At 48.1% G+C, this 14,401-nt stretch overlaps 1 protein-coding gene across 1 annotated transcript in view; it reads right to left on the bottom strand.

The window, feature by feature from the left end:
- Positions 1-14,401, bottom strand: part of FER1L6 (fer-1 like family member 6) — a 115,577-nt gene that overhangs the window by 17,222 nt on the left and 83,954 nt on the right. The window contains exons 34-35 of the mRNA XM_029913388.1: positions 9,526-9,686; positions 7,778-7,920 (exon numbers count right to left, since the gene is read on the bottom strand). Of these exons, the coding sequence (XP_029769248.1) occupies positions 7,778-7,920; positions 9,526-9,686 (304 nt within the window). The remainder of the gene's footprint in view (positions 1-7,777; positions 7,921-9,525; positions 9,687-14,401) is intronic.

The following is a 14,401-nucleotide window of genomic DNA, read 5'->3' as shown; positions in this document are numbered from 1 at the left end:
GGTTGGTGAACACAGAACACCCCAACTCTCCCAGGTGGAAGGCAGAGATAGCAATGAGGTGTACCCTTATGGATGACCCTGCCAGGCCCTGTTGTTTCTAGTGTAAGAGGTACTCCAGGACGAGTGGTATAGGCACCTGGAGTGCAGGTGTGAAATGCTTGGCACACCAGCAAGAGAACCTTTTCCACTTAGCTAGATAAGTGGCACTGGTGGATGGTTTTCTGCTGCCGAGCAGAACCTTTCTTACACGTTCCAGGCACCAGAGCTCCATTGGTTTTAACCATGAAGCTTCCAAGCCATGAAATGGAGGGACTGGAGATCTGGGTGGTGAAGGCGACTGTGGTCCTGTGTGATCAGATCGGGGTAAAGTGGTAACACGATCGGGGTGTCCACTGACAGCTGCAGAAGCATGGTGTACCAATGTTGGCGGTGCCGTGCTGGAGCCAGCAGAATTACCTTCACCTTATCTCTGCAGATCTTGAGCAGCACCTTGTGCACAAGTAGAACTGGTGGAAAGCCATACATGAGGTGTTCTCCCCAGGGTAGCAGGAACATGTCCGATATTGAACGCGGGCTGTGCTTCTGGAAGGAGCAGAACGCTGGGCACTTTCTGTTGCTCTGGGTGGCAAACAGATCGACCTCGGGAAACCCCCACCTTTGGAAGATGGAATGTATGACAGCCAGAAAGATGGACCACTCGCGGTTGCAGAACGATCTGCTGAGGTGGTCCGCTAGTTAGTTCTGCACTCCCAGGAGATAGGACACCTCCAGGTGAATGGAGTGGGCTATGCATAGCTGGACAGCTTCCCAGAATAGGGGGGAGGAACAAGCTCCACCCTGTTTGTTGATGTAGAACATGGCAGTGGTGTTGATGGTCATCACTGCCACACACTGACCTTGTAGTCAGGACAGGAAGGTGTGTCAGGCTAGCTGCACCGCTCGGAGCTCCTTGATATTGATATGGAGTGAGAGCTCGTCCTGCGACCATAGGCCCTGCGTTCGGACATCTCCCAGGTGAGCGCCCCAACCCAGAGCTGACACGTCCGTTACTAGGGACAGAGAGTGCTGTGGGCTGTTGAAGGGAACGCCTTCACAGACTGTCCGAGGGTTGAGCCACCAACAGAGGGACTTGAGTACATGCTCTGGCACTGACTCCACTGAGTTCAGGCTGTCTCGCGCTGAGCGATAGGTCGAAGTGAGCCACGCCTGGAGTGGTCTGAGCCTCAGTCTGGCATGTCTGACCACGTAAGTGCAGGCTGTCATGTGGCTGAGGAGACTCAGGTATTCCCTTGCTGTTGTGGTGGGGTATCACTTGAGGCTTTGGATAATGTCTGTCATCACTTGGAATCATGCGTCTGGCAGGACTGCCCTTGTTTGCCCCGAGTCGAGCACCATCCCAAAGGGTCAGTGACAAGGTCGACTTGTTCACGTTGAGGAGGACCCCCAGCCTCTAGAAAGTAGCTCTGACTAGTCGGACTTGAGACTCCACCTGCTCCCTGGAGAGCCGGTCGTCGAGATAGGGATATGCCTGAATCTGCCTCCTGTAAAGAAAGGCTGCGACCACCGACTTGCACTTGATGAAGACTCGAGGGGCCGTCAATAGGCAGAATGGGAGGACCGTGAACTGATAATGTTTGTGGTCGACCACAAACCGCGGAAATCGTCTGTGCGCAGGCTGAATGGATATGTGAAAATACGCGTCCTTCATGTCGAGGGCAGCATACCAGTCTCCCAGATCCAAGGAGGGGATGATCGTGCTCAGGGAGACCATGCGGAACTTCAGCTTGACCAAGAACTGGTTGTGTCCTTGCAGGTCTAAAATGGGTCTGAGACCCCCCTTTGCTTTGGGGATTAGGAAATAACGGGAGTAGAATCCCTTGCCCCATAGCTCCTGAGGAACCTCCTCCACTGCCCCCACGGCAAGGAGCAACTGCATCTACTGGACAAGGAGTTGCTTGTGAGAGGGGTCCCTGAAGAGGGACACGGAAGGGGAGTGGGAGGGAGGAGAGGAGCAGAATTGGAGAGATTATCCCACCTCTACCATGCGAAGTACACAGCAGTCTGATGTTATTTGGGACCACGCACAGTAGAAGTGGGATAGCCGATTCATAAAGCACGGGGAAGGATCTGGTGTAGTGGTGGGTATGCCATCCTCAGGCGCCCCTTCAAAAGGCCTGCTTTGAGCCCAACAAAGGTTTGGCCGAGCCCTGGCCTTGACTTGACGAGGGTTGCGACAGTCTGCGCCTGCCATTCCTACCCCTCCCTCTGTAGAAGTCCTGTCTTCGAGGAGGGTAGGAACGCTGCTGTTGAGGCTGTGGTTTGAAGTGTTTACGCTGGGTTGCAGGGGTGTGCATACCCAGCGACTTCATGGTCGCCCGGGAGTCCTTCAGGCTGTGCAGCTTGGAGTCCATCTGCTCCGAGAATAATCCTCAAACGACAGGTCCTGAGGGGTTTGCTGCACTTCGGGGGGCAGCCCAGATGCCTGCAGTCCTGAACCCCTTCTCATGGCTAACCCGGATGAGAGGGTGTGGGTGGCAGAGTCCGCCGCATCAAGGGTGGCTTGAAGAGAGGTTCGTGCCACCGCTTTCCCTTCGTAAATAATGGCCATGAATTCAGCCCTGGAGTCTGATGGAATTAGCTCCTTAAACTTCAACATGGAGGCCCACGAGTTGAAGTTGTATCTGCTGAGGATAGCTTGTTGGTTTGCTATCTTCAGCTGCAGGCCCCCCGTTGAGTAGGCCATTCTATCAAAAAGGTCTAATCTTTTAGGCCTGGTCTACACTAACCCCCCAAGTCGAAGTAAGGTACGCAACTTCAGCTACGTGAATAACGTAGCTGAAGTCGACATACCTTACTTCGAACTTACCGCGGTTCAGACGCGGTCCACACGGGGCAGGCAGGCTCCCCCGTCGACTCCGCGGTACTCCTCTCGTTGAGATGGAGTACCGCAGTCGACGGCAAGCACTTCCTGGTTCGATTTATCGCGTCCAGACCAGACGCGATAAATCGAACCAGGAAGTTCGATTTCCAGCCGCCGAACTAGCGGCTAAGTATAGACCAGCCCTTAGACTCCTTAGATTTCGGAGTCGGTCCTTGTTGGTCCTGCCTCTCCTTCTCGTTGACCGTGTTCACTACTAGGGAGGAGGGCTGCGGGTGCAAGGACAAGTACTCATATCCTTTGGATGGGACAAAAGTACTTGTGCTCCACGCCCTCGCCATTGGTGGGATCGATGCCAGGGTCTGCCACAGTGTTTCAATATTGTTCTGTATAGTTTTTATCAGGGGCAGAGCTACCCTGGAGGGACCCTCGGTGTCAGGATATTGACCATGGGGTCCTTTGGCTCGATAATCTCTTCCGCCTGCAATCCCATGTTGCGAGCGATTCTGCGCAAGAGGTCCTGGTGTGCACAGTGGTCTATCAGGGGAGGTCCCGAGGCCGAAGTCCCTGCAACTGCCTCGTTCGGGGATGAGGATGAGGAGGCTAGAGGTGGTACAGGGTCCTCCTGACCATCCAGCTCTCTAGGGACCTCCTGGTTAGTGCCTGTGGGCTCACGCTGACTGTAGTCATGGCAGCAGTAGTCTGGCCAGCTGTAGGAGCTGTCGCTGTGGCTGCTTCGACGATGTCCTGGACGGCCTGTGGGCCCTGTGCTGGCGTCGACTCCGATCCCCGAGGAGCTGGGCGATCTTTATGTGGCTGGGGTGCTCGGGTTTCAGAGATTACCAGAAAATGCCGCTGGGCCTGGTGATAAGCCCAGGGAGTCCGGAATGGCCATTGAGGCTGCGGCTGCCAATGTGGAGGCCATGCCACCGGTGCCTCACTTCTGCGCCGATTCGACCTGCACCTGCTGCGGCATGAGCAAAAAGAGTCCCTGTCTGAGTCCGATGACACAGATCTAGATCGTGATGACCACAGCAGTACTGAGCAGGGGACTGGTTTTGATGCTCCTGTGCTGGGGATCAGTGCCAAGAGGTCAATGACGGGGACCGGTGCCGCTCAGCCCGTGCTGGAGACTCAGCCGGGGAACCACACACAGGGTCCTGAGCTGGGGAATGGTGCATTGGCGATGGTGAACCCAAGCGGTGCCGAGGTGAATGGTGCCGTGTCGGAGAGGGTGATCACGGCATCATGGCCGGCTTGCCTCTAGATAGCCAGAGGTTGTGGGGCCGTCTTTGCTATTAGATCCCTGGTGGCTTCAAAAGTGTCTGGGGTGGAGGGGGACTCCAACTCCTCCACCTGACACTGTCTGTCTGGGGTGTCGCTGGGCACCGGACTCAACGGTCCCCTCCGTGGAACCAAAGTCAATGGCGCCAACTCCTGGCCCTTGGGCGCCGAGTGCTCCTTTGTGGGACGCACTGCTGTTGCACCTGGTGCTGCCTTCAGCACCGGGGAACGATCCCAGTCTGTCTTCTTGTGCCACTTGTGTGGCACCGGTGAGTGCGAGAGGTGCCTGGTTAACTGCGCCACTTGCGGTGCTGGGGAGCACCGGTGCCAAGGGTCTCTTCAGTCAGAGTCTTTCCTCGGCGCTGTGTCACGCTCCGAGGCCGGGGCACTCCGCACCGACGCGCTCGGTGTCGGATCTCGGCACTCCGTGGCGGGCTGCCGACGGAGAGTGGACCCCATCAGAAGTTGTTTCAGCCAGAAATCCCACTCTTTCTTCATCGTAGGGCGGAAAGACCTGCAGATTTTGCACCTGTCTGTTTGGTGCTCTTCCCCCAGACACGCATTGTGGGGGGGTCGCCCGTTGGCATGGGCTTCCCACAGGTCCTGTAAGGTTTAAACCCTTGGCCCCGAGGCATGCCCGGGAGCTGAGGGGAGGTAAGGGATAGGGGAGGACCCTGCACCCTAACCTGAACACTATATACACTATGTATATCAACTAAGGGAAGCCCTTGCTAAGCAAGCGAACGCAGTTCCAACGGCCATCACAGGCAGTAAGAAGAAACTGAAGGGGGGTTGGGTCGGCAGGGTCATATATTGAGCGCAATGAAAGCACCACTTCAGGGGGCTCCACAGCTGACCCAATGGGAGCTGCTAAGGGAAAAAGTTTCTGACAACCATGCACATGGCATACGCACACCTGATTGGAATCAACATGAACAAGCACTCGAAGCAGAAGAGAGGTGTTTCTCGTGGTATTTTCAACTCAGGCCAGAGGTGGTAGCAATTGAAATCTTTCAAGAAAGCCTATTCTTATGAGACTTCCAGCCCAATTTTGGAAACTCGGGAGGGTTGGATAATTATTTGGATCCTTAATTGAACTGAACTCAGATTCTGAGTTGTTTTCAGTTTGACCATCACAAATAAGAACATCCTGTAACAAATCAGTGACTATCTAGAATTTTCATCACTGTCATTGTGCTACACATGATCAGAACTGTGCAATAATGAGGGCAGACTCTAAGCCCTCAAAGCTGAAGCACAAAGAAGGATCACCATTAGCTGTTCACACTATAAAAATAATACTTATCCAGACACACTTGTTGAGAAATTCTGATTCTTCTCCGTAGATGGTCTGGACAGGAATCAAAACATATACTGAATAGTTAATTATATTTTCCCAATGATATTAGGGCTGTCAAGCGAATAGAAACATTAATTGCGATTAATCACATTGTTAAACAATAATAGAATACCATCTATTTAAATATTTTTGGATGTTTTCTACATTTTCAAATATATTGATTTCAATTACAACACAGAATACAAAGTGTACCGTGCTCACTTTATATTTATTTTTGATTACAAGTATTTGCACTGTAAAAAAACAAAAGAAATAGTATTTGTCAATTCACCCAATATAAGTACTGTAGTGCAATTTCTTTATCCGGGAAAGTTGAACTTACAAATGTAAAATTATGTACAAAAAAATCTGCATTCAAAAATAAAACAATGTAAACTTTTAGAGCCTGCAAGTCCACTCGGTCCTACTTCTTGTTCAGCCAATTGCTCAGACAAACAAGTTTGTTTACATTTGCAGGAAATAATGCTGCCTGCTTCTTGTTTACAATGTCACCTGAACGTGAGAACAGGCATTCTCATGGCACTGTTGTAGCCAGTGTCGCAAGATATTTACGTGCCAGATGTGCTAAAGATTCATATGTCCCTTCATGCTTCAACCACCATTCCAGGGGACATGCGTCCATGCTGATGACGGGTTCTGCTCGATAACAATCCAAAGCAGTGCAGACCGACACGTGTTCATTTTCATTATCGGAGTCAGATGCCACCAGCAGAAGATTGATTTTCTTTTTTGGTGGTTCGGGTTCTGTAGTTTTCGCATTGGAGTGTTGCTCTTTTAAGACTTCTGAAAGCATGCTCCACACTTCTTCCCTCCCAGATTTTGGAAAGCACTTCAGATTCTTAAACCTTGGATTGAGTGATGTAGCTATCTTTAGAAATCTAACATTGGTACCTTCTTGGCGTTTTGTCAAATCTGCAGTGAAAGTGTTCTTAAAATGAACAACATGTGCTGGGTCATCATCCAAGACTGCTATAACATGAAATATATGGCAGAATGTGGGTAAAACAGACATACAATTCACCCCCAAGGAGTTCAGTCACAAATTTAATTAACACATTATTTTTTTAACAAGTGTCATTAGCATGGAAGCATGTCCTCTGGAATTGTGGCCGAAACATGAAGGGGCATACAAATGTTTAGAATATCTGGCACGTAAATACCTTGCAATGCCAGCTACAAAAGTGCCATGCAAATGCCTGTTCTCACTTTCTGGTGACATTGTAAATAAGAAGAGGGCAGCATTTTCTACTGTAAATGTTAACAAACTTGTTTGTCTTAGCGATTGGCTGAACAAGAAGTAGGACTGAGTGGACTTGTAGGCTCTGAAGTTTTACATTGTTTTGTTTGAGTGCAGTTATGTAACAAAAAAAATCTACAGTTGTAAGTTGCACTTTCACGACAAAGAGATTGCACTTCCGTACTTGTATAAGGTGAATTGAAAAATAGTATTTCTTTTATTATTTTTACAGTGCAAATATTTGTAATCAAAAATAATATACACTTTGATTTCAATTACAACATAGAATACAATATATATGAAAATGTAGAAAAACATCCAAAATATTTAACAAATTTCAATTGGTATTCTATTGTTTAACAGTGTGATTAAAACTGTGATTAATCGTGATTACATTTTTTAATCAAGATTAATTTTTTTCAGTTAATCGTGTGAGTTAACTGTGATTAATCAACAGCCCTATATTATATATATTCATTTTAGCAGATGCTAAAATTCCATTAGCTTCAATGTGTCTTCATGAAGTCAGTATGACTTAAACATGTGCTTAAATGCTTTACTGCAGCCAAATTCCTAAGTAGTTATTTTCAAATACGAGCAAAGGGACTCTTGATTAGATTCCCTGAAAACAAAATTGTATGGTGAAGTTAAAGCTGAGAGCACCCCTACAAGAACTTTGCAGATAGTGCGAGAGGGAAAGCAACAGTCATTAAAATGCAATGAAATGCAGAGTTAACATTACATTTACAAGAAAGTCCAAAATCTGAAAGTATGAAAATTTGCAGTTAAATCAGACCACTCTTGCTTAGGTGCCTAAATATGAATTTAGGTGCCTCACTGTACATATGCACATTTGACAATTTTGAACTATGCACTTATTATTTTGTGCAACCTATAATGGAAACGGGAGCACTTGTGAGATTTCCCTGTTAGCTCTGAGATAGTAACAGAAACAACAGTGGCAGGAGAAATGGAAAACCTCTCCCACGTTTCATGCTTTCACTGTAGGCTTATCTACCTGTTCCATGCCTGGTTTATCCTTGTGATAGAGAGGCCGGGTCTCAATGTGTTCTGGAACCAGCTTACATCCAACCCCTGGGATTTCATCCCAGGAACGTAAAACCTTTAGGGCAAGTTGTTCATAGGATTCAACTGGCTCTTCTATAGGAAAGAGTAATAAAAAAAAGAACAACCAGAGCAGAATTAGCATATTAAGCCTCTGATTAATATGGCTTGTCAGTTGTGAAAGACACGTGTTAAAAATCTGCTCGAGTTTAGAGCAGCATTTAATGCATCCCAAGGAAGAACAGAGATGTAATAAAACACATTTATTCCTTTAAATAAGAGCACCCACAGGAGTAACTAAAGTTTAGTGCTGAGAAGAAACCTAATTACAAAATACCATGAATCATGACAAAATTAAACGCGCCTATTTTAGTGCTGTATCTAACAGTAGGATGGTAAAGATTTGCTAGCTTGTTTTCTTCTTCTTCTAAATAATTAAGTCTTTTTCTTTAAAAAATTGCAGCCAATCAAAGAACAGGGGATTTGGCATTTCCTCGAGCTGCCAGGAAGTGTCAGTAAATAGGTGCTAGGGATTGTACATTAGTCTTATTTTTGCCTTGTGATGGCAGCAAGGAAGCCCCCTTGAGTGCCAAATTCACATGCTGCGTGAAGAGAGCAGAAAGATGCCAAAGGTATCCATGGATAAAATGGGCAGTGTTGTGCTAAGCAGGGGAAAGGGAGGGCTAACCTGCAGTCCCCCGGTGACACTGTGCCTCTGAAAAGCTTAACGGCTCCACTGGCACTGGGGCAAGAATGCTGGGAAGCAACTATTGCAACCACTTCTAGTACACACCTGTTGGTAGGCAGAGAGTCAGGTCTAGTCCTGCTCTGCCCAGGCCCCTTTGTAGTCATTTGTTTGTCTAGCACTCTTCTACCGAATGCATCCTTGGGGGAACAGCCGTAGTTTGGCCCTATCCTTATACTGAAGCACGCTGAGCCCTATCTTCCCTGGTCTGCTTGCCCACAGGAGAAACGGGAGCAAGGTATATGAACTAAGACGAAGATCAAACACTCAAAATAGACTAGACGCTGACAAAGAGGGAAAGCACAGTCCTTGTGCTGCTTCCCTCTCTTGGGCTACCCAATCAAAGCATCCATCCTAATACATGTCATCTGCCCCTTACCATCTCCTTCCCTCAAAGACACAACCTAGCCTCTGGTGACTCTGTCCCACCCCTCACCACCCACATCTACAAACCCAACCCCCTGGTAGCTTTGCCCCTCTTCTCCTTTTGGAACTTGACACTTCCCCTGGTGGAAGCAACAACTCCCTGCAAAGACCTCTAGACTCATGGATCCCCAGGCTCAATAGGACTGCAGGGAGAAGGATTTATACCAATGCCCTCGCAGAACTAATGATGATAGTGGTAATAGTTAATAATAAACAAGAAGCGTAACAATGAAGAGAGGCAGCCGGGTCTAGTGGATAAGGCACTGGACCGGGAATTAGGAGGCCTGGGTCCTGTTCATGAATTGACTATTGACCAGCTGTGTGATCTTATACAAGTCCCTTAACCTCTGTGCTCCTATTTCCCTTCCCACTCTTTGTCTGCCTTGTCTATTTAGATGGTGAACTCCTCAGGGCAGAGACTGTCTCTTGCTATCTGCTTGTCCAGTGCCTAGCACAACAGGATCCCAATCAAAGGTGGGACCTCTAGGGGCTACGGTAATAGGACTAAATAACATAAATGGCAGAATTACCATTCTCGTCTTCATTAAAGATTGTCTTCCCAGTGAATACTTTGGTTCCTATTTGTATCTCCCCAGGTCGCTTGTAGGGCCCAGGCAGTTTGTTGTCTTTGCATAGCTTGTTGAGGATCTCAGTCGGCTGAATTGCATCTCGCCAGGCATTGTACCCTTCTCTGCAATAAGGGGACAAAGCAAAGAGAGGAATGGAGAAGGTTTTCTGTTCGGTTAAAGGCTGTAACTATTCAGGGGTGCCAATCCAACAGTCAGATGCCCTGGCAGACAGATTTACTGTAAGGGAGCTTAAACCTGACTGGATGAAAGTGAACAGAATTAATTTTACACAAGTGAAACAAAGCCAGAGATGGACATGTCCTCTGCTTCTCCTTTCTTAGTCCCTTAGAGCCATCCCAGCAAATGTTCCCCACATTGTATACCCTCATTATCAAGGTCTGACAGCACATCAGCCACCAGCTGTTTGGCCAAAGAAGTCAGGGCCTTTTGGAGCTGGCCAGTGCTATTTCTTGATCATTCAGGACCTGGTCCAACACTAACTAAAGTGAATGGAAGTCTTTTCACTGACTTCAGTGGGCATTGGATCAGGCCGTCAGATGATTTCTGTAGTTTGACATAGAATTTTAGAGTCATAGAAATGTAGGGTTGAAAGGGACATTGAGAAGTCATCAAGTCCAGCCCCCTGCTCTGAGGCAGGACCAAGTAAACCTAGACCATTCCTGACACGTGCGTGTCTAACCTCTCCTTAAAAGCCACCAATGACGGGGATTCCCCAACCTTCTTTCGTAGCCTATTCCAGAATTTACCCACCCTTATAATTAGAAAGTTTTTCCTAATATCTAATCTAAATCTCCTTTGCCGTAGATTGAGCCCATTACTTCTTGTCCTACCTTCAGTGGATATGGAGAACAACTGATCACAGTCCTATTTATAACAGAACAAAAGGTTCTCTCTCATCGACAGGAACTTAGTGCACTCCCTCCATCACATTCCCCGCCCCAGCCGGCTTGAGGAGCTGGGACTAGGACCTTGGACAGGAATAGAGTCCGGGTCTCCTGCACGCCATTGCTAACACTAGGACACCACACAGGCCCCATAGCTATTATTTTGAGTAGTGTGGCAACGGGGTCTGGGCCACAGGCACAGATCATGGAGGTCATACACGATGAACATTACATGGCTCTAGTATAAGCAGATGTAACTCCGCTGGATTCTGTGGCGTTGCTGTTACTTACACCAAGGTCTGAATTTGGTCCTATGAGGAAAATCAAACTTTCAATGACACTAAGGGTATGTTTACACTGCAGCTGGCAGTGTGCTTCCCAGGTCGAGTACACAGACACACACTAGCTCTGCTAAAAATAGCAGTGTAGCTGAGGGTAGCATGGGCGGCAGCTCGAGCTAGCTGCCTGAGTACAAACCTGCCCAGACTCCCTGGGTACTTGGTAGCTCTGGGTAGCCAGAGCTGCCACCCATTCTACCCCCTGTCTACACTGCTATTTTTAACACATGCGGCCCTTAGATTATGTCTACACTTTGAGCTGGAAGTATATTTCCCAGTTTAAGGAAATAGACCAGTGCTCACTCTGATCAATCTAGCATACTAAAAACAAAAGTGTAGCCGCACTAGTGTGAGCGGCAGGAGGGGCTAGCTGCCCCATATACCATCCTGTCCAAGATATCAGGAGACTAGTCCCTCCCATCACTTGCACTACCATGGTGACACATGTATTTTTAGTATGCTAGCTTGATCAGAGCTAGTGCAGGTATGTCTTCTAGAGCCGGAATTTACATTTCCACTCCAAGTGCAGATGTACCCTTTGGCTCCTAAGTAACTTTTGAAAATGGGACTTAGACACTTTTTAAAATTGTGCCCTATACCTCTATAAGTATATTGAAATACTAGGATTGCCACAATGATTAGTACTAGGGCTTTAGTCACTACTCTGTGACAGTGGATTTTCCCTGGTGTAATTCAATTGATTTAAATGGAGTCACACAGGTGTGACACAGCAGGGAATCAGCTGCCCCCCAGTTTTTAGAGGTCATGGAAGTTATGCAGCCAAGCAGTATTCCAGTTTATTTTGATTAGTTAATTTCAGATGCTGTATTTGAGACTCCATTATTAAGAACAAAATAACAAATTCTAAGCACTGCACAATGTGCCTGTTAAAATAACAAGACAGCTGGAAGCTGGAAGTGAGGCACTTCTGGTTATAAAAGAAACTGTATAGGCAACAGAAAAAATGGTCTCTGGGGAGTCAAGCTGCAATAATAAGGTAAAATGTCAAGAACTCTGCTTATCAATGTATTATGCAGTTTAAAATCACTCCCCACATTTTTAGCATATCAATTGGAGTACTGCAATCAGGCACATCTAGGGCTAGATCCTCAGCTGGTGTAAATCCATTAAAATCAATTTAAACTAGCTGAAAATATGATTGGCAGTGTTAATGCAGTCCAAACATTTCACACTTCTTATCGTTGTAAGGGGGAAAAAGGCAAAATTCACAGAGGAATAGACATGGGGAAGCACTGGCATGTGGCTACTGAGATGAGTTTATTAAATACAGACATAGACCAAGCTAAAGCCAGTGAGGATTTCTCTTTTCAGGTGGTTGAAACTAGAAACCAATCGATCTGTGATCACAAACTATGTGACAGTAATCATTGGCCTCAATGGACACTGAAACCCTGGGCTTGCCTACACAGTGGGGTAATGGAGTCTACAGGGGTGTGGTTTCTAAGGCATACTAATGTTGGTGTGCATTAACTGATATATGTAGACCCAGCGGTGCTGGAACAATTTGTATAGTGGGGATGCTGAGAGCCATTGAACCAAACTGTAAACCCTGTATATGATGGAAACCACTTCAAGCCGGGGGTGTGGCAGCACCCCTAGTTCCAGCACCTACGTGTAGACCCTGCTGGTGCACACTAAAGGTTCCCTAGTGTGCTTTAACATAGTACTGTTTTAACCAGCACTGAATTAAAGTGCACCAGCAAGGTCTACATGGACCAATTAATGCACAACAGATTAGTACACTTTAGAAATCACGTCCCTGTACAGTACATTACCCCACTGTGTAAACAAGCCCCTACACATGGGACAGGGATATTATACTTTAAACCCTGGCCCAGATCAGGTGACTGGGGCCAGGAAATAAAATTCAGTCTCTGATCAATACTCCTGTGTGACACACCTATACTACCCACTATCTCCAGAACCTACCGCCAAATTCTGTTCTCATTGACACATGAAAATCCAGAGAAACTCCAGTGGCTTCAAGGCAGTTACTTTGGATTTTCACAAGTGTACCTGATAGGGGCGGCTCTAGGCACCAGCAAAGCAAGCACGTGCTTGGGGCAGCCCATTTGCAGGGGCGGCAGGGATCCCGCATGGGAGCTGAGAACCAACAGGGGGCCCTGGGAGCTGTAGTTCCTTGGTTAGCTCCCTGCCTATAGAGCCAGCCCTGGAGCAGGGAAAGAACTACATTTCCCAGCATTCCCTTGGCCACTACCAACAGGAAAGAGGGGGGAGGGAGTGAGGTAGCTGAGACCTCATGCTGCAGTGAATGGAGAGCTGCACTGTGAGTAGGGATACCATATTTTAACATTCAAAAAATAGGACACTCCACGGGGAGGGAAGGTAGCCCCACCCTGCCACCATCCACTCCCTCCGACTGCCCCCCACAGAAACCCCAACCCATCCAACCCCTCCTGCTCCCTGTCCCCTGATCACCCCTCCCGGGACCCCTGCCCCAACTGCCCCCCCGGACCCCACCCCCTATCTAAGCCTCCCTTCTCCTTGTCCCCAACTGCCCCCTCCTGAGACCCCCCCAACTTCCTCCCTAGGACCCCACCCCCTACTTGTCCCCTGACAAACCCCCAGGACTCCCATGCTTATCCAACCACTGCCTGTCCCCTGACTGCCCCCCCCGAACCTCCGCCCCATCCAACCCCCCAGCCCCCTTACCGAGCCACTCAGACCAGCATGTCTGGCTCCACGCAGCGCCAGACACACTGCTGCATACATGCTGCCGTTCTCCCGCGCAGAGCTACAGCTCCCTCCCCCCCAGCACCTGCCTTCCAGATTTGAACACCTCAAAATTCAGGAGTGCTCAAGCTCAGTTTGGGCAGCTGTTACTTCATTTCTCCCAAATCAAATATACTGATCCACTGTAACTTGCTGTAGAAAAAGGAGGATAAAATTGAGCAAGAAATGCTTCCCAGTGGTTATTAGGACTGGAATTGCTATTTTCAACAGCCATTGCCTTTTTTGTTTGTTTGTTTAAAAGGAAGACAGTGATATTGCATTGGCAAATTGCCCATAGAAAGAAAAAGAGGAACAAAAGAATAATAAAGGCACCTCAACTTTTCTTCATTTATGTAGGACAGTCTTATAATATGCATCCAGATATCCTCCAGTCACACAAGCTGAAAATTGTTCCACTTTACTGCAGTTCTGTAACCATATGGGAACCAATCCTGTCTGTGTTCTGTGCACATCTAAAATTCCTGCTGAATGACCTGCCGTGGGAGCGAGTTACCAATGACTCAGGGCTGCGGCGGAAGGAGGGTGCAGGTGTGGGGAGAGAGCCCAGGGCTGGGGCGGCAGGAGGTGTGTGTGTGGGGCAATGGTGGGGGGGAATGAGGGAGCCCAGAGCTGGGGCGGCAGGGGGTGTGGGTGGGGGGGAAGAGCCCAGGGCTGGGGCAGCAGGGGGGTCCGGAGAGGAGCCTAGGGCTGGGACTGGGGGCAGCCAAATTTTTTTTTGCTTGGGGCGGCAAAAAACCTAGAGCTGGCCCTGGTAACTGAGAGCAGAATTTGGCCTTACCACTATTGCACAGCCACCTCAGACAGAGATTTTTATTCACC

The sequence above is a fragment of the Terrapene carolina genome, unplaced genomic scaffold, assembly GCF_002925995.2.
Source record: "Terrapene carolina triunguis isolate 2854851 unplaced genomic scaffold, T_m_triunguis-2.0 Scaffold58, whole genome shotgun sequence".
Classification (NCBI taxonomy): domain Eukaryota; kingdom Metazoa; phylum Chordata; order Testudines; family Emydidae; genus Terrapene; species Terrapene triunguis.
This window is presented reverse-complemented; position numbering and strand designations above follow the sequence as displayed.